Here is a 22,066-nt window from a genome sequence, read left to right on the forward strand (position 1 = left end):
AGCTTAGCACGAAGCGATCGCTGGTCACGCGGGTCGCCATACACTATAAGCAGCAAAGAAAGTCGGTCACGTTGTAGCTTGTGAAGGAAAGCTAAATAAAGAAAAACATTTGATTAGGGACGCTCCTTAGGTGTCGTGTGCGGCTGTCAGTATGTATGAGCCGTCTTTTCTGCTGTGCATTTCATGCTGCTCTCGACCACGAGATAGTTGGGGAAATTTTTTCTTGCTGCAGTTGGATATTTTCAATATCTTCTACAAATAAAAAGAATGGAAGGTATAAGCATGCCGAAAATGTGATCTATCGTAAATAAACCAGCGCTTAAGAACACGGACAGAGGAGAAGGTGAAACAGACTGACGCCAGTCTGTTTCACCTTGTCCTCGGTCCGTGTTCTTAAAGCGCTGGTTTTTTACGATGGATCACCACCAACTCGTCCAATCCTCAGTTCTTCCGAAAATGTGATTTTTGGAAAAACAACTTATTTCGCATTTAAAGACCCACGTCCCCCTTAATGAGCCAAATGAGAGGTGGTGGTGCATTCGATTGGTTCTCCAGAGGTATTTTTTAGCATATCTCAACATACCCGCCTTTTCCTTTCGAAGACGTGTACGCATGCGCGTGTGAGCATGAGCACGTACTAAAAAAAAAAAAGAAAACAAACAGCTAGTAATTTGATAACACCCGCTGCCGGAACAAAGTAGCCGATTTTACGGCTGACGTTAGAGCAAAACCGCTTCACCGGTCATGGAGCAACCACACACAGCGTAAATGCCGTTTAGATGTTGTTGCTCTGAGCTTGCTGCGTATTGCGGCTGCACGCAGCCTAAGTGCACAGAATGCGAGGGGAAAGATTCAGAGCTTGTGTTTTCAACTAACATTTCTCTCCGTCGTCTGCTTCGCGTTGCTTTAATTTCGAGACTCTTTGCAAATTATAGGATATGCTCGCTGAGCTGCTTTTCTCGTATTTCGACGGTAATTGCCCTTTGAGACGGCGAAATAGCGTTCGCCGCTGCACGAATCTTCAAGTGGCAGCTCCACGTGTACCTCGCTTTTACACAATTTTCTGGCTTATAAAAGCGTTGGTTTCGGTAAAAATGACATATTTACTATCAGGTGATGCTAACTTATCATTTTATCCTGACAGTATTTCCTTTTAGTGTCCCTTTAAGTCACGTTAAGTCTTAGGAGTGGAATGCAGTATCATCAAGATTTCACATTCATCGCAGCTTCTGTCGCAACTTTTTAGCGGTTTGCGTCAGTTTCTTTACAATCCTGAGCATGGACACATCACGCGGATATGATGATAAGGTGGCCCGGGCTTCCGCCGAGCTGTTATCGGTGTTGCTGATGCTTTGGCCATTGTCTGAAATCAGCGTTTCAAGGACAGGGAGGAAGTTTTCATAGTAGGAAACCATACCAGGACTTTGAGGTTCTCGGCCGAATTTTTTTTTTTTTTTAGCTAGAAAAACGGCCTGAACGGAAGCATGGCGTCGGCTTCGGGAAGGATATGTCAGAGAAGTGAATAGGTTTGGGCATGTTGGTATTACATCGTAACTAAAGAAACATAGCACAGGAAAAAAAAAAAACACGACGACGAGATGGGATAAGCGCTAACTTTCAACACAGCGTTTATTGCGGAAATGAGCGGAAGGGAATAAACAACACAAAACCACGTAAAAGTTGCTGAAAAACAGCGTAGCCACGGGCTAAGCCAAGATATCAAGTTCTTTCCTTGATAAAGCCACAGCCGGCCTGGAGTCAACGTGTTGTTTACGGCGCCAAAAAAGCTTTTGATTTGTGCAAAAAGAGCTGCCCCACGCGAACGCGGAAACCGGAGTTAAAGACAAAGATCCCTATGTGCCCTGCAGGAGGGAGACTGTCTACAAAAATTTCCTCTCTCATGTGGAAGGTACTACATAAGCCGAACCGGCAGGTGTTTGAACGTGCGTCTTCAAGAGCACAACAAAAAAGTCTGTAACATTGTCACAGATGGCCATATGGCAGCGCATTGCAAAAAAAAAAAAATGCGACGCGGAACCACCCTGCCATTCCTTGTCCGATAAGACGATCACTTTGTATCGACACCGCAACGAATTGACAAGGGAAATCATGGAAGCTTTGGAGATAGCTCGGGCAGGGGGTGTATGTGTCAGTAGGCCGCCTGTGGCCTTTTCAAGGAAAAGAGCTTGATATCTTGGCTTAGCACGTGGCTTGGCTGTTTGTCAGCAACTTTTCCGTGGTTTTGTGTTTTTTTTTTTTATTCAGGAGATTCAGAAGGGTATACGTATAGCCGCAATGAACGCTGTGTTGAAAGTTAGCGCTTGTCCCGTCTCGTCGTCGTCGGGCTTTTGTTCTTGCGCTATGTTTCTTTAATTACGCGGATATGCCCCGCCATGTTATATTTGAAAGATAAAATGCGGAGCGCAGATTAGAACAGAGTGTAATTAGGACACATAATCTTAATAGGCCAGTTAATTTGTGTACTAAACTGAAGCATAGACTCGCATATAATAAGAAGTCCACCAGCATGAACAAGAAAAGGTGGTACACTTCGCGCTTATAATACTATTTATTTCACCAATAGGTAGAGAGCTGCAAAAGAAGAAAAAATCTTCCAGCGCTAAAGAAATCGATTGGGGAAGTGCTATCCATTATAACCTTACTAAATGAGCCCTAAGTCTTTAAAGTTTGTAAAACGAGCCTTAAAGGCTCGTTGGAGTTTGATTTTCGTTAAACAGCAAACCAGAAAATTTGAACCGGCTTTAAATGTTGCTTGATTAAGAAAATTTATAGTCGGGCAAATGGGTGCGCTGGTGGCGATGGGGTACAGTCCAAAAACAAGCAATATCAGGCTACAGATACAGAGATAGGGCCTATCCCTTGAGACTCATAAATGTTTATCGCAAAGAGATAATTCTTTAGCGAAAAAGTAAGAAAAAGAAATTAATGGCTACTTCTTCCAAATTCTGCTCAGCATTCAAGCAGCCTGGAGTTGGCAGTGCGCGTGTGCTCCCGCCTATCTCGGTGATTCAAAGGGCGGAAAAGTAGATATTCAAGACGAAGAGGTCTTTCGACGTTGTAGGGTCTGCTCGCGGGCAAGTCAAATCTCGCGCCGCTCACCGCGGGTAGCCTCGGACCCCTTCTTCCCGAGTGGGGGGGCGGGGGGAGCGAGGCTGGGAGAAAGCCTTTATAAGGCGAGACCGGGAAGGCTCGCGCTCTCTCGCTCTTGGACCAGCCCTGCCCAAAAGGACCACCTGACCCAGCTGCCACGACGATGACCGGCCCCCCTGATGTGAGAATAAACCGTTTGTACAAAGTCCTGCCCCGAGTGACTGCCTGTGCGTCCCTGCGCAGAGGAATTGCCCACAAATAATGGCGCCCAGCGTGCGGCTTTAAATTAACACCTTGTGGACGATTTCTCTGCCGATTTTGGGACGTGCAGCCAGACTCGTGGCAGGCCCTCTTTGTTCGGGGCCACGCCGGACCGCTAGGGTTAAGGAGCGGGTCAGGCGGAATGTTCGCGGGGTAGCGACTTGTGTAGTGTTGTAAATTTGTTAGGGGTTTTGTGTTATTTATGTAGTTTTCGGGCGTTTTCTGTTGTGTATTTCCGCGTGTTTGTAGATAGATTGTTGTGTATGTGAATGTTCTTGTTGCCATGAGCAGTTAGCCGATGCGGCCGGACAGTTAGCGCGAACTATTCCTCCCAGAAAGGATGTTTCAGCCACGGCTTTGGATGGCGGGGCAGCCGGTAGTGAGACGGCCGACGTGGCGGCCGTAATGGGGCAGGTGACTGAGATGTTTGCCGCATTAGCCCGTCAGCTCGGTTCGGTGGCTGGCGCCAACCAGGCCGCAGCATCGGTAGCATCGGCGACAGCATCGCGCCCGCGGATAAATATGGAGGTCCCCTCCTTTTCCGGGTACACGGACGCGAAATCAGTCCACGAGTTTTTACTACAACTCGAGGACTACCAGACGGCTCTGGGCGCCCCAGATGACGTAATGCTAGGGCAGGTCCTGCCTGTAGCACTCGTCGAGAGCGCGGCGCGATGGAGGCGCTGCCAGCCGACTTTCCAGTCGATGGCGGACTTCAAAGACCGTTTCCGCGCCGAGTTCTTGCCGCCTGATTATGAGCGCCGGATGCTGGAGGAGCTCGCGTTGCGCACCCAACACCCAGAGGAAAGCCTCCTCGAGTACGTACGCGCAATGCAAGAGCTGTACAAGAGGGCAGATCCGACGGCAACCGACCGAGATCAGGTTGCGCGTGTGATCAGGCAGTGCCATCCACGCTTCAAGCCGTATCTGCGGGGCCGCAGTTTTACAAACCTCGAGGCCCTAGCGCAGGAGGCCAAGACCGTGCAGGCGGATTTACTAGCCGAACTGCGCACTTATTTTCGGACAATGCTTGGACATTAGCGCGCGAGCGGCGCGAACTTGATTACTTTTGTATTTTGTAAATAGTGTACAAAGCTCTCCCCTGTCCTTTCTTGCTGTCGCTCCCCTCTATACTTCTCCTCACTATCCTCTCCCTTTCCCTTTCGTTTCCGCCGGCTGCAGCTCGGGTGCTTAAGATATTAGATAGCAATTGCCGCGGCCGGCAACACTCTTTTGCTTCACTTTTTATTTTTTAAATAAACCACTACCACCACCACCACCACCACTGCGCTACCAGCCGCCCCCCAGGCCGGCCGAATCGCTGGAACCGGGATGCGCATGGGATGGAGGCCGAGAATGCGCGATGAGGGCTCGGCGCGCCGAGGTAATGGCCGTGGAAAGGCAGGCGGAACCCCCTGTTGTCCCTCGCGCGCTGGACCCGTACGCATTCGAGCAGCGGCGCCGTGCCGGCCTCACAGGCCACGCGCCGAGCGAGCGTCAGGAATGCGCGGAGAAAGGGGAGAGTCGTCCCCAACCGCTTCGTGGAACGAGGGGTCCTCCGTCCACGCGGCGGGTGAACGACCGGCTTTGCTGGAATTGCAACCAGCCCGGCCACGTGGCACGCGAATGCCAAGCTAGGCGTATGCAGGGAAACGCCAGGCGCTGGCGGTGATGTCTGGTGGCACCGGCCTTTCACCGTCAGCGGGAGAATTTCATGGTTGTCAAGGCGCTAGTCAGGAAAAGAACTCCCGCGCCGGCGACGGGGAGGCCTTTGTCCCGCTCGCCTGTAGAGCTCAGGGAGTCGTTCCGCGCTCAAGCCCTTTTATGCTAGTGCAGTTAGCGGGTCGATGCTACTCTGCACTCGTAGACACGGGCTCAACGCTGTCACTGGTCGGTGACGAGGTGTACGAGGCCTGCCGGATAGGTAACATCCGTGTCAGACCGGCCCAAACCCCGTTAAGCTTAGCAGCTGGGGCGGCAAAGGCAAAGGGAGCAGTGCGTCTTACGATGCGCTTTGACGGCAGAAAGCGGAGACATCGCTTCGTCTATCTGCCTGGCTTGTCGATACCAGTAATTCTGGGAAGGGATTTTCTCTCGAGCGAAGGCATTGTGCTCGACATGGGGGAGAATGGCTATCGTTACAGCCAGCTCGCCCCCCTCATTCCCTTCGAAAGCGCATCCTTGCCCGGCTGTCCTGCACAAAAGGTGGGTGTCCACACCTGTGCGACAGAAAGGCAGGTGAGCTCCCTCGAGATGCTGAGAGACGGTGGCCCGTTAGAAGCGATTATTGCGTCTTTCTCAGGACCCAGTAGTCAGCGCCGAAGGCTCGCGGAAACTTTACTCCCGTTTTCGGATTGCTTCACGGAGAAACCGGGCAGAACCGACCTGCTTCAGCACGATATTCAGGCGGGTGATACGCGCCCTTTCAGGTGTAACCCGAGGCCGTTAAGTGCGCATAAGAGGCAGCTTCTCGACTGTGCCCTTGACGAGATGATTGATACCGGTGCGGTGAGACCCTCACAAAGTCCCTGGGCGTCACCAGTGGTTCTAGCGCCGAAGAAAGATGGATCGGTCAGGCTGTGTGTTGATTATCGTAAGCTCAACTCACTGACGCCTACGGTTGCGTACCCTTTTCAGTCGATCGAGGCTGTGATGTACGCGTTAGGGAACGCGAGGTTCTTCACAGTCCTAGATGCAAGCAGAGGGTACCTGCAGATTGAGGTGGCCGAAGGTGACATTGAGAAAACCGCATTCACCTGCCACCGCGGGCTCTTCGAATTTACTCGACTCCCGTTTGGTTTGTCTAACGCCCCGAGCACGTTCATGCGACTGATGGACATCGTGCTGGGCGATGCAAGGTTCAACTACGCCATGGCGTACCTCGACGACGTTGTGATATTCTCACAGTCGTTCGAGGAGCACCTCATTCACCTGAATTCCGTTCTGGATAGAATGAGACGTGCCGGTCTAACCATCAATCCAAAGAAAGTGCAGCTGGCATCGAAGAGAGTGAACCTCTTGGGCTTTGTCGTGGATGATGGCACACTGAGACCGAATGATGACAAACTGCAGGCAATTCTGAACTACCCCTGCCCCATGGATGTGAAAAGCTTGCAGAGGTTTTTGGGGATGGTTGCGTTCTACAGGCAATTCATCCCGCGCTGTTCGGAGCTTGCAAGGCCGCTGAACCTGCTGTTGCGTAAAGGCTCGAAGTGGGTCTGGGGCAAGGAACAGAGTGACGCATTTGTTGCCTTGGCTCGCGCGATAGCGAATACCGCTAGTCTGCGCCTCCCCGACCTGAACAAGCAGTTTGTCTTGCAGACAGACGCTAGTGACTACGGTGTTGGAGCTGTTTTGTTACACGAACACGAGGGCAAACTGCGCCCTGTCGCGTTCGCTAGTCGCACGCTCACATCGGCGGAGCGGAATTACTCCGTGACCGAAAAGGAATGCCTGGCGATCATGTTCGCATTGTCGAAGTTCGACATGTACCTAGACGGAGCGGTCTTCACCGTGCAGACAGATCATCAGGCATTGTCTTGGTTAAAGAGGCTCAAGAACCCCGCAGGCAGACTCGCGAGATGGGCGCTGACGTTGCAACGTTACGCGTACGCCATCGAGTACCGCCGGGGCAGCTTGAACAAGGTGGCCGATGCTTTATCGCGCGCACCGTGGAATGCTGGCGGAAGCGCTTCAGAGGCGCAGCCCAGCTTCGTAGAAAGCGGCGTCACCGCTGTTAGAGAGGAGGAGAGGGCGGACGGGAGTGTCGCGCCCGGTTTGGCGATGGAGGAGGCGGACAAAGGTCCCGCACTGTGCTGTGAGAGAAGGGAAACACAGCAGCTCGTGGCGGCGACAGCTCGCCTGCCTAGGAGCGAGGCACAAAGAAATCTGTCTTGGGGAGTAGCGGTCAGTAGAGAAGAGCTGATCGAGGCCCAGAAAGCAGACGGTCTTTGCCAGCGGGTGCTGAAGGAGCTTGCGAGCAGCGCAGCTTGCACCGGGAACGCTGAGGGCAAGTACGACGCGTATCTGCTGGGCGATGATGGCTTGCTGCTCCGCTACATCCCCCAACTTGACGAGGAAGAGGCGATAGCATCCCCTTTCCGAGTCGTGGTCCCGAGAAGGTTGCGGAAACGGTTCCTGCAGTACTTCCATGACTCAGCGCTGGCAGGCCATGGCAGCGGCAGTAAGACTTACGACAAGTTATGCCGTGTCGCGACCTGGCCAGGCATGAGAAAGGATGTGCTGGGATACGCCCGTACCTGCCCGGTATGCCAGGTAGCCAAGCCTCGGGCGGGCAAGCCCGCTGGCATGATGAAGGCGGTAGTTAGCAACTACCCGTGGCAAGTGGTCGCGTGCGATATCATGGGACCCCTCCCTCGGTCCGCGCGCGGAAACCAATTCATCCTGGTAATAACGGACCACTATTCCAAGTGGGTTGAGGTTTTCCCCCTTAGGAAGCTTGTGTCGGAACGAATTTGGGAAAAACTGTTGGAGACTTTCACTCGTTTCGGTTTCCCTTCCGACCTGATTACAGACAATGCTTCGTATTTCACAAGCAAAGTCTTTGTAGACTCTTGTCGGGCGCTTCAAATCCGCCACAGGAGAACGAGTCCCTACCACGCTCAGAGCAACATAACCGAGCGGGTGAATCGAAATCTGAAGAGCATGCTGGTCGCGACGACCGAGCAGCACAGAGATTGGGACGCGCGGTTGTCCGAACTGGCGTTCGCTACAAGGACAACCGTGAACAGGTCAGTGGGTATTACACCCGCTTACTTGAATTTTGGGAGAGAGATCGCTTTTCCGCTAGAGAATGCCCTACTCGACGCGGCGGGGCCTGCGCCCCCTCCGCTTTTGCAGTGCGCGGCAAGGCTCCGGGAGCGCTTGGAGGCAGCGCAGCGCGCAGCCCGCGAAAACCTCGATGTCGCGCGCATGGAGCAGGCGGATCAGTACAACAAAGGTCGCCGTCACATCGTTTTCAACACGGGCGACTTAGTACTCAAGAGAACGCACCCACTTAGTAACGCAGCGCGCGGTTTCGCCGCGTCGCTAGCGCACAAGTGGGCTGGGCCGTACGAAGTTACGGCACGGACTACGCCGCTCACCTACCAGCTGCGGTTGTTGACAAACGGCGAAACCGCCGGTCCGGTGCATGTCGCTGATTTGAAGGCTTTCCGCCTTCGCAAGGACGATGGCTGCGAAGCGGTGGAAAATCAGCGCGATGCGGCGATCTCACCCCCGGGAGGACGAGCAGGTAGCGGTGCGGTTCGCAACCGACGCTACAACCTGAGGACCAGGTAGCACCCGTGTCTCTCGATCAATTATCACTCGCCATGCTCTCGCCCTCTCAGTATGTCTTTTAGGAAGCTCCAGCGGACCGACGCCCGTGGCTCGGACTCCAGAAGGCAAGGCAGACCACCGTCGAACGGTGGCCGCCATCAAGGCGCGCCACCCGGCTGGCGGCAGTAGCCGCGCGAGTGGCGCAGGTTCCACGGCCGCGGTGGCCCCCACCGCCAGCCTAACCACGTGCCTAACCACTGGAGAGCACCTCCCAGTGGTGCAGGCCAACGCAAGGGCGCCAGGGATCACTAAGCGCAGGGCACCCCTCAGCGCCCAGCCGGCGCTTCGGCCGCCGAGCAGCCCAGGAGCCATCGGCCGCTTGCACAACGACGAGGAGCGCCTTGCTGCAGAGAGTGGACTCGGCATTTAGGCACGTGCCAGTTCCAACATTTCCTCGCATCCGCCTAGTATGCGGGAGTTGCGGGGTTCGATCCCCATTGCCGCCGAGTACCTGCCGGTTTCTAATGGGTTTAAGCTTTGTTCCGTCTTGGTGCTCGACTCCTTTGGGCAGAAATTCTTTGGAAAGGGGTCTTTGACCCCATAGTGTGCAAATTATAAACTACCACGTGTCGTGGCGCTCTCTTGCCACAGCTACCGCTGCGCCGTTAAAAGCAGTCCCGCTCAGTGAAATAACTTTCCTATGACAGCCCCCTTGAAGATCGGTCAGCCCTAGTTGGTTCGCGAAATTACTAACGAATAGATGTCGCCAGTCATGAGGATTTACGATGACTGTGTTGACTTTGGGAGGGATTACACTGAGTTCTTGATAATGACATGGACACGGACACGGGGATCCTGCGTGCAGTGTGAAGCGGCCCCTTTACGGGCAGCGTTCCGAGAGTGTTCGTCCTTTGCCAGACCCGCCAAAATTGAATTGAAAATTGGTTTTGAGGGAAGGAAATGACGCAGAAACTGCCGCACATACCTCGGTGGACACACGTTCGTAGTTTGGCCTCCTGCGTATACGTGCAGCGCCCCACGACGCTCCGTTCAGCTGAATCCATGGCCTTCTATGCAAAAAAACATTGAAGGATTATGGCTGAACCCATGGCCTTCCCGTAACGCGAGTGACGTGCCAGTACAGTTTTCCTCTGTAGTCGTATGGCTGCGTTTGGGTGGTCGCCAGTGAATAATTACTCCCTTACCACGAGATGTCAAGATCCATCATGAATTATTCGATGTGGACAACTGTTGTCTTCACTGCAGCGTAGGATTACAGCGTGTTCGCATTATTTTCGTAAAAGACAGACAACTAAGAGGCAGATAACCAAAATGCGAAACAAATATCAGTCACCAGGAATGTGTGCCGTACACGCTCCCGTAAACACTGTTGCGAACACTAAGCATTCACACTAAGGAGGGTTCGCCGCTGTGCGGCAGGGTGGTGACTCTGCTGGATCTCGCGGCCATATTCGGCAATCATGCCAGTTCAACATGGAGGAAAAAAAAAAACTAAGGAGGGAGCGTGACGTCACGCGACCAGCGTTCGCAAGCCGAGTGTTTACGAAGCCGTTTTCTCCCTCAGTTTTTCGCTCTACGAGTCTGTCCTTTATGTTTTGGTTCTGGTATGTTTTAGTGCGCGCGTATGTGCGACCCGCGGCGCGGGCGTCCACAGCAAGGAGGTTGATCTACAGTCAGTCTGCCGCGCTAATCTGCGCATGCGCGCGCGCAGCAGGGCTAGATTTTACCGCACGCTATCACGTGGTGTGATCATGGGGGGACACACTCTCTTTTTTTTACCATATCTTTGCTTGTTAAGACTAGGCTTCAAGGTTGTCGCCGGCCGCTCCCTCCTCAGTTTTTTTTCCTCCATGCAGTTCAAGCTGTGACGTTAGCCGGCGCTCCACGTAAGTGGCTCCACATCACGACAACTGTGGAAACCAAGGCGTCCCTAACCGGTTCCGTTGCGAAGCGAGTGATGTGGTTGAAATTGAATTACAGGAATTATTGCCGAACCATCCGTTATATCAACATGTATCTTGTTCTCTCTCCCATCCTGCGCCACCTTCATTTCTTCGTGGTTCAGGTGTCCACCCAGAGCAACAGTTATCTCTGTTTTCCTCCTTTGATAACCTCCTCATCCTTCTTTATTTCACTCGCACAGGCAGTCACAGTGAATTTTGCGATAGGTGGCGTCAAGGCGACGCTTCCTACTTATCGCGCGTTTAATCGCACTTTCCCTGTTCTTCGTTTTCATTTCGCTCATGACGCTGTGGCTGTTGGGTCGACTTCTGTAACAAGGCCGATTTTCAACAACATTTTCAACCGATGCCAGCACTGAAAGCTGTCCTTCAACTACACGTGTAAAGATTGCTTCAGAGGCAGTGCCTTCAACGATTCAACCAAAGGTACGTATACTTAACCCGCGACAAATGTTTTCTTTGCCGCGCAAGTTCAATTCCGTAGTTTGGTGGCTGTTCTTCCAACGAGTGTCAACCTTTTTCGCGATTCATTGAGCTTCTTTTTCTTGCTTTGTCGACGAAATGGCGTAGAAGCTTCCGGAGGCGTAACACAAAACAGCCCTTGAGAACACTTGAGGTCCCGAGAAGAGGGGCGTTATAGAAATGTGCGTATGTCGGGATTCCGATATTTGCTGAAGCCTCAGTTTTCGGGACATTTCATTTTTCAGAGTATGAGTTTGCTTTTGGACGGTGCCTTATTCCGTGCGCCTGGAAAGCCGTGCTGAGGCTGTCAAGTATCGAAATGATGCTCTCATATTCCGCAGCTTAGCGCTGGAGCCTGCAAGGAATATTAATGTGAAGCTACTCGGAAGAGCTTTATCGGAAGTGTTTATTGGACGCGGGCCCATTAATGCCTTCGGCGTGTGGTGGGAAAGCACTGAGGATATTGCGGTTGTCCTGGTTTCCAGCCTGACTTCAAGTTCGTTTTTAGGGCGTCCCCGTCTGCACCATAGCGCACGCTTCCATGACTGCAGTTTTCGACACAGTAAACTTCGTTTACAACCTGACCAACTTTTGTGGCTGGGCGTTGAGAGTACCGAAATAATCTCCCGCGCTGCCTTTCCTTAGCTTAATGATGTTTGCACTCTACTCAAGCAACGACATGCGACAGTGCAATAGTGCTGCCTTCGGCAAATCCTTGGAAGTGGTCATATCACATCATTTTACCACCTTAAATACCCTCAGTTTGGGGATATTACATAAAAAGTGAGTGCAGGTATAAACTAACTTATGCACAAAAATATTACCCTAAAATACCTAAAATTATCTAAAATAGCATGCAGGCTCCCTGAAGCCAACATGCCTCAGGGATGAGACCACGCGCTCTTGTGTCATGCTGTACAGCAGGGTAGCGGATCGGGCTAGTTGGTGCAGATTTGACATTTTTCAAGCGCTAAGACAACGAGGACGATGAGGGAACAGACAAGGACGAGCGCTCGTCCTTGTCTGTTCTCTCATCGTCCTCGTTGTCTTAGCGCTCGTCCTTGTCTGTTCCCTCATCGTCCTCGTTGTCTTAGCGCTCGTCCTTGTCTGTTCCTCATCGTCCTCGTTGTCTTAGCGCTTGAAAAATGTCAAAGCTGTACAGCACTTCTCCAACCAGAGTGCTGCTCCTATTGCTGCAGGAATCGATATTTTTTTTCTTGCCGGCTAATCATAAATGAGTGAACCGAGCCGAGTTATAAGTGCAAAGGGTAATGCATTTTATACCGTTTATACGGGTGTACCTCTTATCCAGAAGCATAAGTCCTTGTATAGGACTCGTAAGGGTATCTGACAACGGATAAGCTTGGGCGAGACGGTGGAATATCATTCTTAAAACAGCTCGAACAAGACAAAGACGCAGATACGTACACGTCTGTTCTCTGCGCCCTTGCCTCGTTCATGCTGTTTTAAGACGTTATTCGTCCTCGTTAAGTACACTATGCAGTACCCTTGACTATATATTTTCTCCTTCCCCTAGGTGAAAGGCAACGTCACGTGCTATTCTACCTCGCATCCATAGCCATGCTTCCGGACCAGCCGTTCTACCTCTCAGTAAATGAATTGCGGCTGACCGCCGACATCTCGGCCCGGTCCCCCGACTTGGTTTCGTGCAGCGGAAGATTCTCAACGACCGCGGCGAGCCGCTCCCCGTCGAGGATGGTACTCGTCCACTTCGACTTGAAGTCCGACACTTCCGCTCTCACTGGTCACACGGCGAACGTGAGCGTCAACGGCAAAGTTTATCGTGGCCTGCCGTTCACTATGGTCAACATAACAGAGCTCCTCTCCAGCTCTGACCACAATGAGCTAGTCTTTTGGTGGGAACCCATCCCTACAGACGTCACCGTGCACGTCGACGAAGTGAAGAAGGTGACGGAAGAAGAGCTGCTGCAAGGGATCAACGACAGCTCCACCTATGTGGGCAAACGGGATGACACGTTGGCTTTAGCCGCAGCACACTTCACCGAGGAAGACCACAACTCTAAGTCTTATTTGGAGGTGTGTATCCGTCCCTACAACGGAATAAAAAAATATATCCTGAGCACAGGACAGTAAAAGGGGGAGAAAACTCTTCATTAGTTCCAAAGAGAAAAATTGAACTTGAGGTCAACGCTAGGTAATCGGAAGACGTTGCTTCGTGATCACCCCGGTGGCTGAAAAAATTCATTCGTCTCAGTTTCAAGATATCGGGATAGAGCAGGATATTCTGTCTCTGAGATGCCGCGTTCTCAAATAAGTTTCAAATAGCGCGCCAACGATACGTGTATTTTTTTTTTCCACAGCTCTTGTGCCTATGGACTTTCGCCACAGCTGTACGTACACTGCTTCACGGCTCATCCGCCAGCGTGTCGTTAGCGGAGAGCGTATTATCATGCTGGGAGCCATTATTCACCTGATCCCGTTACTTAATTGGCGTGGTTCGTGCGATGTCGAGCGCCTGTATACTTGCGATGCCGTAACGAGGCTTACTGTTTATCGCTTGTTGTATGCAGGTAACTTTTTTCTGTCCGCTGACGAAGAACAGGATGCGGGTTCCTGGCCGTGGAGCCCGCTGCCAGCACTTCGAGTGTTTCGACGTATTCGCCTATCTGGACAAAAACGAGAGCACACTGCAGCCATCTTGGAGCTGCCCCGTGTGCGGTGAGCAAGTCCTCGTCCAGGACCTACGCGTGGACCTGCTTATGCTGGACGCCATGGACTATCCCGAAGAAGACATATCCTTGATCATCCCGGCGCCTGGCGCCGGTAGACGCTGTTGGTAGACGTTTTTAGCATACCGGAGACGTATTAGTGCAGGTGTGCACCGGTTTACCAGACGCCTCCTGCCCACGCGCAGTGACGTGAGTGTTGCCGTGGCCACGTGACCACGGGTGGGGACACTGCGCGTGCCCAGGAGGCATCCGGTAAAAACGTTTATCGATGGCATTTCTGCGAAAGCCGAGGCCGCCCCCTTGAGACGTACCGGCATCGAGGTTATGGGAGAATAGGCCGAATACCGGCGGCTCCCGTGCATTGCGGCTTGCGGCGTCCACGCTGCCCTCGTTCTTAGTCGTCAGGTCCTTTCACGGTCCTCATGGCGTTCGCCATGTTCTGCTGAGGACCGGTGCCCGAGTACGTGCTTTGGAACTGGGTTAGTTGCAGACACACTAGGAGGCTGAAAAGCATGCGCCGTGAAGAAAGTCTTCCGAGCGAGCACGGGTCAAGAAGAAAGTGAAACGTTTCACTCTTTGTTTAGCCGCGAACGCATCTTTGACCTCCTGGAGAAAAGAGCTGTTGCTGTCAATATCGCCATTTGCATTTGAGCGGAATGCTTTTTCTAGGCAACGTGAGTTCTTTTGTTGAGTTTAGCTACTATGAGTGTCTGTATTTTCATATTGCAGCGCCGTCGATACGAATCCTGCCACGCTTTTAGCTTTTGATTGTTTTTGAATTTTATGCAAAGGCCATTTGTGACTTTAGGGTAGAAGTGATATGATATTGCCGCCATATTTTTTATTTTATTCAGGAGCGCTTTCTTTTTATCATCGCCGGTGCGCGAGCATATTTTTTTTTTCTTGTCCTCAAGACGTCGGTCGTCTTGTCTCTGTTTTATAGATTGGCGTAGAGATCGCTATCGCGCAGGGGTGATTCTATGATGTTCGTGAATGTTGGCGACCGGTCAGCAGTCTTCAAATGCATCAAGGCGAAATACAAAGCATGGTTGATTCTGATGACCTCATCTGAGCGTGTTGCTTTGTCTTTGGAAGAGCGAAGTTCGCACAAATAAACACTTTGCTTTAAAGCCTTCGTCTTCGTGTTTTTCACCGTTTAGTCGCAATTTTATGAGAATAAATGTTACGTCTTGCTTCTAATGAGGTCAAAAATCGAACTGCAAAGCCGTCCTGATGGTCACAGGAGTCGAAGCGAATTGTTTGCAGCGCCCATACTGGCGCTCCTCGTTACTGACCGCAGGTCGGCAATAGGCCTCAAAGGTATGGCAGGGAATGTGAGCGCCCCTGTGTAAATGGTTTAGAAGAACTTCTTGCTGGGCTATATGGTGCATATTGTAACAAAAGCACTATAGCGCAACCAAGACTAACACAAAGGATAAAACAGGACTATCCCTAAACTTTAGCGCTAGTTCTGTGTTGTTCTTTCTTCTGTTTGTCTTGGCTGCTCTGTAGTTCTTTTGTTACAACTGCATAAATGATTTACGGAAAGCGGACAATCGATGCTAAGGCGCTGTGCTGGAGGCTAAGCCCTCCGACATGTGACTTACCGGACATCGGCGTCCATACGCCAAGGTCAGAGCAGGGCAGGGGCGAAATAGCGGCTTTTCCCCGTCAAAGGACCCCTTAATTCTTGCCAATGCCGTCGGCCGATTCTCACGACCATGCCAGTGTGACAAAGGATGGAATGGTGGATTAAAGGGGATAGTCCCTAAGGGTAACAATTAAGGGTAACATAACAACTAAGGGTAACATAACTCGCGTCCAGTATTCTTTCCACCAGAATTTCCCAAAGTAACCACCACCATCATCTCCAGTGTAGCACCGCTCCCTGGATCTATTATCTTGGTTTAGACCGTTTGTCTATCGTACAGCAACGTCACGTTTTTATTTGGGTTTTTATCTTGTTGACACGTGCTGAAATTCCTGGCGCATGCTTACAGAGTGAGAAGTGTTTTTCAACCAAGCTTCAGTTGCTAGTGCGCTCTTGACCTGTCTGTTCTCCCTGTGTTCTGCGTGTTTTTCTGTGCGCCGTTTTTAGATGGATCGATACAAACCAGCCAAACTTTCTGCTTTACTGAACTTCGTCCCTTGTCCGTTTTTTTTTTTTTTTGCGCTGAATTCTATTTAACATGCTTCACCAACTAGCCCGGCAGCTTGCGCTCCTGAACGTGTATGCACCTGAGCTGGACGCAGCCAGGTATGCCCTAGGGCCTAAACAAACGCCGCATTGATTTCAGTGCCGGCCAGGGCTGGTTTCGATTACTCGAGCTCTCTCCTTCACCCCTGTTACCGTTCTCGAACGCGGTACAGCTTCCGTGGCGCCTACGAAGATGCGGTGAGAGAGGGCGAGATCGCCATAAGTAGCGACGTATACGACTGAAAACGGACAACCAAACTTATAACGTATTTTCCTTCATGGAGCACTGCGTTATAGAAAAACTGTCAGTAATCAAGCAAGAAGTTTGCGTTGTGACGTAAACCACCGCTCCACATTAGTGGCTCCACATCACAACAGCTGAACGAACCAAGGCATACATACGCACCCCATTGCTAAGTGACGGTTGAGGCTGGCATTGAAATAGGGGATCCGTGGCCTAGGACATGCGCTTTATCTGCCTGCACTTTTGAACCCGCAAGCTTTATAGGTCCAGTTCGGCGGAATACCTGACATCGGTGTCATTGTCACTGGAACGTCCCGATTGGTCGAGAAGGTACTGACGTAGAAAACAGTTCCGCCGAAAATATGACAGGTGGCCGAGCGGAATCGAACCACTGTCATTTGGTCAGGAGCCGGGCCCGCTACCTCTTCACCACTGAGGAATGTTGTTCATTCGGTGGAATAAATGAGGCACCTCACACCTCACAGTGAGCTAAATTACATTATATGAACACTTAGTTCATTATAGTCTCTAATCAGCGTCGCCAATTATAATGGACGATGGTGTGTAATAAAGCACCATGTGATGGTAACAAGCGTGTCGATGTCTGTGAAGGGGTGCGCCGGGGGGCCCTCTAGGGGCCGTAGGGATCTTTTAACTCTATTGTGCCATACTCTTAATGCGAACTCAGGTGTCCTTCAATCATCTCCCTCCCCCTTCTTACATTGACTTCAGCCTTAGCTTAGTGCTGGGTTCGGATCTCCACCCGGACCAACGGTTACCGCGGTTTTCGTCTAATGCGACAGAGTAAGAGCGGACGTTCGGACGAAAAGCCGTGCGCGTTGTCAAACTAATTCAGAATTGGTCGAAAAGGTTGCGACGTCAGGTTGAGCTGTGGCATGAACACATTTGAAACACGAGTTAAATTGTGACTGTGATGTCGTAGCATGACTGGAATGTTATTATGGCATATAACAGTGTCAAATAAATTAATTACGCTGAAAAGAAAATTGGAGTAATTTGTTTTCAATCGAACCCTTCACCTTTGTGTTCCGAGTCATACATGCTACCCCTAATCCACTGAGGCACGTTCGCCCGTTTTCATTAAAGGAGACCATGTGTGTTTTTTTGTGTATCACTTGGTCTAGTATGCCTACTGCTGTATTATAGTTAGTCTGTGTAATTAGAAAGAGCTACTAATTAAGAAATACAGCAGCAATTAACCATTAACGCTGTCGCTTCATACCCTGAGCGCGACCTTAAATGACCCCCCCCCCCCCCCCCTTTTTTTTAGTAACCTACTCATCGTTCTTTTATTTTACCTGCACCGGAAGTCACTGTGAATTTCGCGTTAGGTGGCGTCAGGGCCACGCTTGCCGCTTATCGCACGTTTAATCGCATTTGCCCAGTCCTTCGTTTTCTTTTCGCCCATGTCGCTGTGGCTGTTGGGTCGAGATATATAAAAAGGCCGAGTTTCAGCAACCGTTTCAACGAATGCCTTCACTGAAAGCTCTCCTGCAACTACAAGTGTGAAGATTGCCTCACAGACATCGGCTTCTGCGCTTCAACTTCAGGTGCGTCGTACTTACCCTATGGCAAACGTTTTCTTTTAAGTCTTTGTGGTTGCTGCGCAAGTTGAATTTCGTTCTTTCGTCCGGGTTCTCGCGAAGCGTGTTAAACTTTTAACCCCTCCTGAGATTGTTTTACATGCTTTGTCGTGGATAAGGGGCAGAAGCTTCCGTAGCCGTTGGCATAAAACGGACCTTAATTAGAGCACATTTGCCAAACGCCCGTGAAGAGTGGCGTTATACTGGCTTCAGTGTTTCGGTTGCGATATTTATCGAAACCTCAGTTTTCGGGACAGTTTGTTTCACTGTCCGTAGGACTTGGCTTTTTGGATTGCGTGTTTGTGCGTGCGCCTAAAATGCCGTGCAGAGGCTGGCAAGCGCAGAAATGGTGCTCCCGTATTATGCGGCTTAAAGGAAGCGTCTGCGAGACATATATGGGCTTCAAGCTGTTTGGAAACGTTTTATCTGTAGTGCTTTTGGACGCGACTTGTTTCTTAAATCAAATTCGGCGCGTGATGTGAAATCACTCTGAATACAGTGATGCTGGTAGATTGAACAGCTCTCAAGAGAACCCCTCATTTGTGTGCATTTTTGTGCGTTTTTTGTTTGTCTAGAAAAAAAAGAAACGAACCACACGAAACAGAAAACCTAAGTTGCTCAGCTGTAAAAGAAAACGCTGCTCAAAAATGGAGACTCAGTTCAATGACGAAAGACAACCCGGGCGTAGATTCATGTTCACTGTAGTTAGAATCAGTTACTCACGCTCTGTATTACGCTGAAGCATCGATTGTACTTAAACGTCCGCTGCATCGAGTGCCCTATCAGTTTTAAAATCCTAACTCGCAGCCTTTTAGTCATTGCGACCCGAAAATGTCTAACCAGCACGCCCCTCGCGTTTAGAAACCGAATAGTTTTATTTCTGTGTTTCGTTTTTTTCTTTCACCCCAAAATCACCTTTTCGCGCAGAAGGAATGCTTACATTTTCCGAAAGATAAGCTACTCGTCCGCAGCCTGATTTTACGTTTGCCTTCAGCACGTCCCCACATACACCAGAGCGCACATTTCAACCACTAAATCTTTCGTAACAGCTAGCTGGTTTCGAAACCTGACCACATTTTGTGACTGGGCGTGTAGAGTATCAAAACAATCTTCCAGGATATATTCTTGCCGCTTAGTGATGATTGCAAGCTTGCAAGGCGTGCGGCTCGGTACTGCCGCCAAGCAACGAAATGCGTCAATGCAAGTTACCGGCCTGCTGGGAATTCTGGGGAAACCTACATGTTTCGGGAGGCGCTCGAAACGAACCGAGTTATGAGCGTGAGGAGTGCTGACTTTTACAGCATTTAGACTTGTACACCTCTTATCCAGAGGCCGCAGTCCCTGGATGGCATTTTAGTTTTAATCACACTACGCAGCACCCTTGACAACGCGCTTTCTTTTTCAGCTAGGCGAGACACAGCGGGACGTACAGTTCTACCTCGCATCCATAGCCATGCTTCCGGACCAGCCGTTCTACCTCTCAGTAAATGAATTGCGGCTGACCGCCGACATCTCGGCCCGGTCCCCCGACTTGGTTTACTGCAGCGGAAGATTCTCAACGACCGCGGCGAGCCGCTCCCCGTCGAGGATGGTACTCGTCCACTTCGACCGGAAGTCAGACACGCCCACTCTCACTGGTCACACGGCGAACTTGAGCGTCAATGGCAAGGCCTATCGTGGCCTGCAGTTTTCTATGGTCAACATAACAGAGCTCCTCTCCAGCTCTTACTACAATGACCTCGCCTTTTGGTGGGAACCCATCCCTACAGACGTCACCGTGCACGTCGACGAAGTGAAGAAGGTGACGGAAGAAGAGCTGCTGCACTGGATCAACGAGAGCTCCCCCTACGTGCACAAACGGGAAGACACAATGGATCTCGTTGTAGCACATTACTCCGAGGAAGACCACTTCCCTTTGTATGATTTAGAGGTGCGTATCCGTCCTTACAGCGGCATAAAAAAATTATAGGGGGACACTTGAACTCCGCCTGAAGAGTATGACGCGGCAACGTTAATGGTTATTTGCTACTTTCTATCCTAATTATTACATTTTTTAATTACACGCACTAATCACCTTGGATCAACAGACATACTGGACGACGGGATAAAACACAACACCCAAATAAGTTCTTTAAACCAAGTGGACTGCAGCCCAAGGGTGATGGGTTCGACACCCCAAATGATAACCCTAATTTCCTTTTCAGCGATATTAATTTACTTGACTTCCTTATTTTTCATAATGCCATTTCGGTCATGCTGCGACCTCACAGTCGCGTTTTAACTCGAGCTTGAATAATTTTCATTGGACAGCTCAACATGTGACGTCACAACTTTCCCGACCAATCCTGAATTAATGTCGCAACGCGCACGCCTTTTCCTCCGAACGTCCGCTCTAACGCTATCGCCTCAAAGACTATCCTGAACACAGGACCAGCGGAAAAAATTCCTCCACCTCTGTTTACCGATATCGAGCGTAGAGTGGAACAGAACATTCGCATTTTTTATAGTAAGTTCAAGTTTGAGATAACCCGCTAACGATACCTTGAATTTCTTTTTTCACCGCCCTGTCACTTAGATAATTGCAACAACAGTTCGTACGCTGGTTCATCGTTTGTGCTTCAGGACGTGATCAGCAACTTGCAGTCCATGTACTCGCGTGATCCGGTCGTTTAATTGGCGCTCGCCCATGCTTGTAGAGGGCGAATCCATGCCGTGGCTTACACCGCTTGCCGTATGCAGGTGTCTCTACTCTGTCCGCTGACGAAGAGCAAGATGCGGGTCCCTGGCCGCGGAGTCCGCTGCCGTCACGTGCAATGCTTCGACGTATTCGACTACCTTGACTGGAATGAGACCACACTGCAGCCGTCCTGGAGGTGCCCTGAGTGCAGCGAGCAAGTCCCCGTGCAGGACATCCGCGTGGACCTGCTCATGCTGGATGCCGTCAGCGCCGCCGACGACGAGTCCACATCCATAACCTTCCCGCAGTATTGTTGATAGGCTAGCAGACAGTGACTATAGGCCACAGGCGACGACTGCTATACGGTTTCGTCGATGACAGATCGACAAACGTCGAGGCCTCTTTTATGGTTAGTCGTAATGTCGTTAACTTCTGAATGCGGCTCTTCCAATAGCCTTTTTATAAGCTTTTAAAAAAAAAACGAAGCTTTGCAGTGACAACCGTTGCGCCGTCCACAGCCTGGAGGAAGCCGTTGCTACTGGATGCGCCGTCGGCCAAAGATTCAATGACTGCCAGTCGTCCCTGCGAAAGCGCGTGACGAATAGCGAGGGCCTCTCCTTTCGGCATCCGGCATGTACTATCGCGCTCAATATGAGTTGCAACGCGCGGTCATCGACCGGGGCTCGTTCCGTGGTGTGCCTCCTCCAAACAGTCGCTCGGAATTCTGGGAGAAACTGCTGTTCCAGGAAACAACAGCACCCCCGCTCAGGAAAAAGTTTCTCCCAGAATTCCGAGCGACTGTTTGGAGGAGGCACACCACGGAACGAGCCCCGGTCGATGACCGCGCGTTGCAACTCATATTGAGCACGATAGTACTCCCCAAGATGACAACACCACGATGTTAGTAGGCGCTTTGAAACTATCCTGTTCTCGGGCATATTGAAAGATTAATAAACATACTTGACGGGACACAACGAACGCTTCCGAGCTATCATGCGCTAGAAAGAGCGTGGCGAACACGAAAGTATCTTTTCATTGATTAGGACTGATGCATCTTTGGTCTTCAGACGAAACTAGCTGTTTCCAACAACAGCGAGAAGCTACTAGGACCAAGTTGAGACTGTGTTTGAGAGCCATTCTTTTTTCTAGGAGAAGAAAACATAATATCCGCCACATTGCAGAAGCGATTGCCGAAGCAATGTTACATACAAGATCAGTAAAACTTCAATAAAACGGCGAGTTGATGGAGTTGAAGAACAAAAACAGCACAGCAACAGGGACAAGGAAGAAGACGGGACAGGCGCTGATAGCAGTATACAAGATAACATTATTGTGTGGACATTGCTACATAGGTCATACCGGGCGCTGTTTAAACGAACGGCTGAGTGAGCACGCTCGCACCTTAAAAGGGATGAGAAGTAATATGGTATTTCATTGCCGCAAATACGAACGCTGCAAGCCATTCCTTAACAAGACCAGAACGACAGGAACGTACAGAGACACGCGCACAAGGGAGACAACTATAGCGCTGCGCATA

General features: G+C 50.8%; 2 protein-coding genes across 2 annotated transcripts; both read left to right on the forward strand.

Moving 5' to 3' along the window:
• Positions 1–10,953: 10,953 nt before the first annotated feature.
• On the forward strand, positions 10,954–14,889 carry LOC149365383 (E3 SUMO-protein ligase PIAS2-like). Its single transcript, XM_089583519.1, has 3 exons — positions 10,954–11,060; positions 12,634–13,154; positions 13,649–14,889. Exons 2-3 carry the CDS (start codon positions 12,678–12,680, stop codon positions 13,916–13,918), a joined length of 747 nt encoding a protein of 248 aa, XP_089439645.1. The 5' UTR covers positions 10,954–11,060; positions 12,634–12,677; the 3' UTR covers positions 13,919–14,889.
• Positions 14,890–17,718: 2,829 nt separating this feature from the next.
• Positions 17,719–21,183, forward strand: LOC149365384 (E3 SUMO-protein ligase PIAS4-like). The gene is made up of 3 exons (XM_089583606.1): positions 17,719–17,819; positions 19,258–19,782; positions 20,592–21,183. The coding sequence occupies exons 2-3, from the start codon at positions 19,306–19,308 to the stop codon at positions 20,844–20,846; spliced, it is 732 nt and encodes a 243-aa protein (XP_089439732.1). The 5' UTR covers positions 17,719–17,819; positions 19,258–19,305; the 3' UTR covers positions 20,847–21,183.
• Positions 21,184–22,066: the final 883 nt, after the last annotated feature.

The sequence above is a fragment of the Amblyomma mixtum genome, chromosome 1 (genome assembly GCF_055824585.1).
Source record: "Amblyomma mixtum isolate Tamu chromosome 1, ASM5582458v1, whole genome shotgun sequence".
NCBI classification, from domain to species: domain Eukaryota; kingdom Metazoa; phylum Arthropoda; class Arachnida; order Ixodida; family Ixodidae; genus Amblyomma; species Amblyomma mixtum.

Coding starts and splice junctions, on each gene's coding strand:
- LOC149365383 (XM_089583519.1), top strand. CDS start 12,678: ATGCTTCCGGACCAGCCGTTCTACCTCTCAGTAAATGAATTGCGGCTG. Junction 13,155..13,648: donor ACTCTAAGTCTTATTTGGAG/GTGTGTATCCGT, acceptor TGTTGTATGCAG/GTAACTTTTTTCTGTCCGCT.
- LOC149365384 (XM_089583606.1), top strand. CDS start 19,306: ATGCTTCCGGACCAGCCGTTCTACCTCTCAGTAAATGAATTGCGGCTG. Junction 19,783..20,591: donor TCCCTTTGTATGATTTAGAG/GTGCGTATCCGT, acceptor TGCCGTATGCAG/GTGTCTCTACTCTGTCCGCT.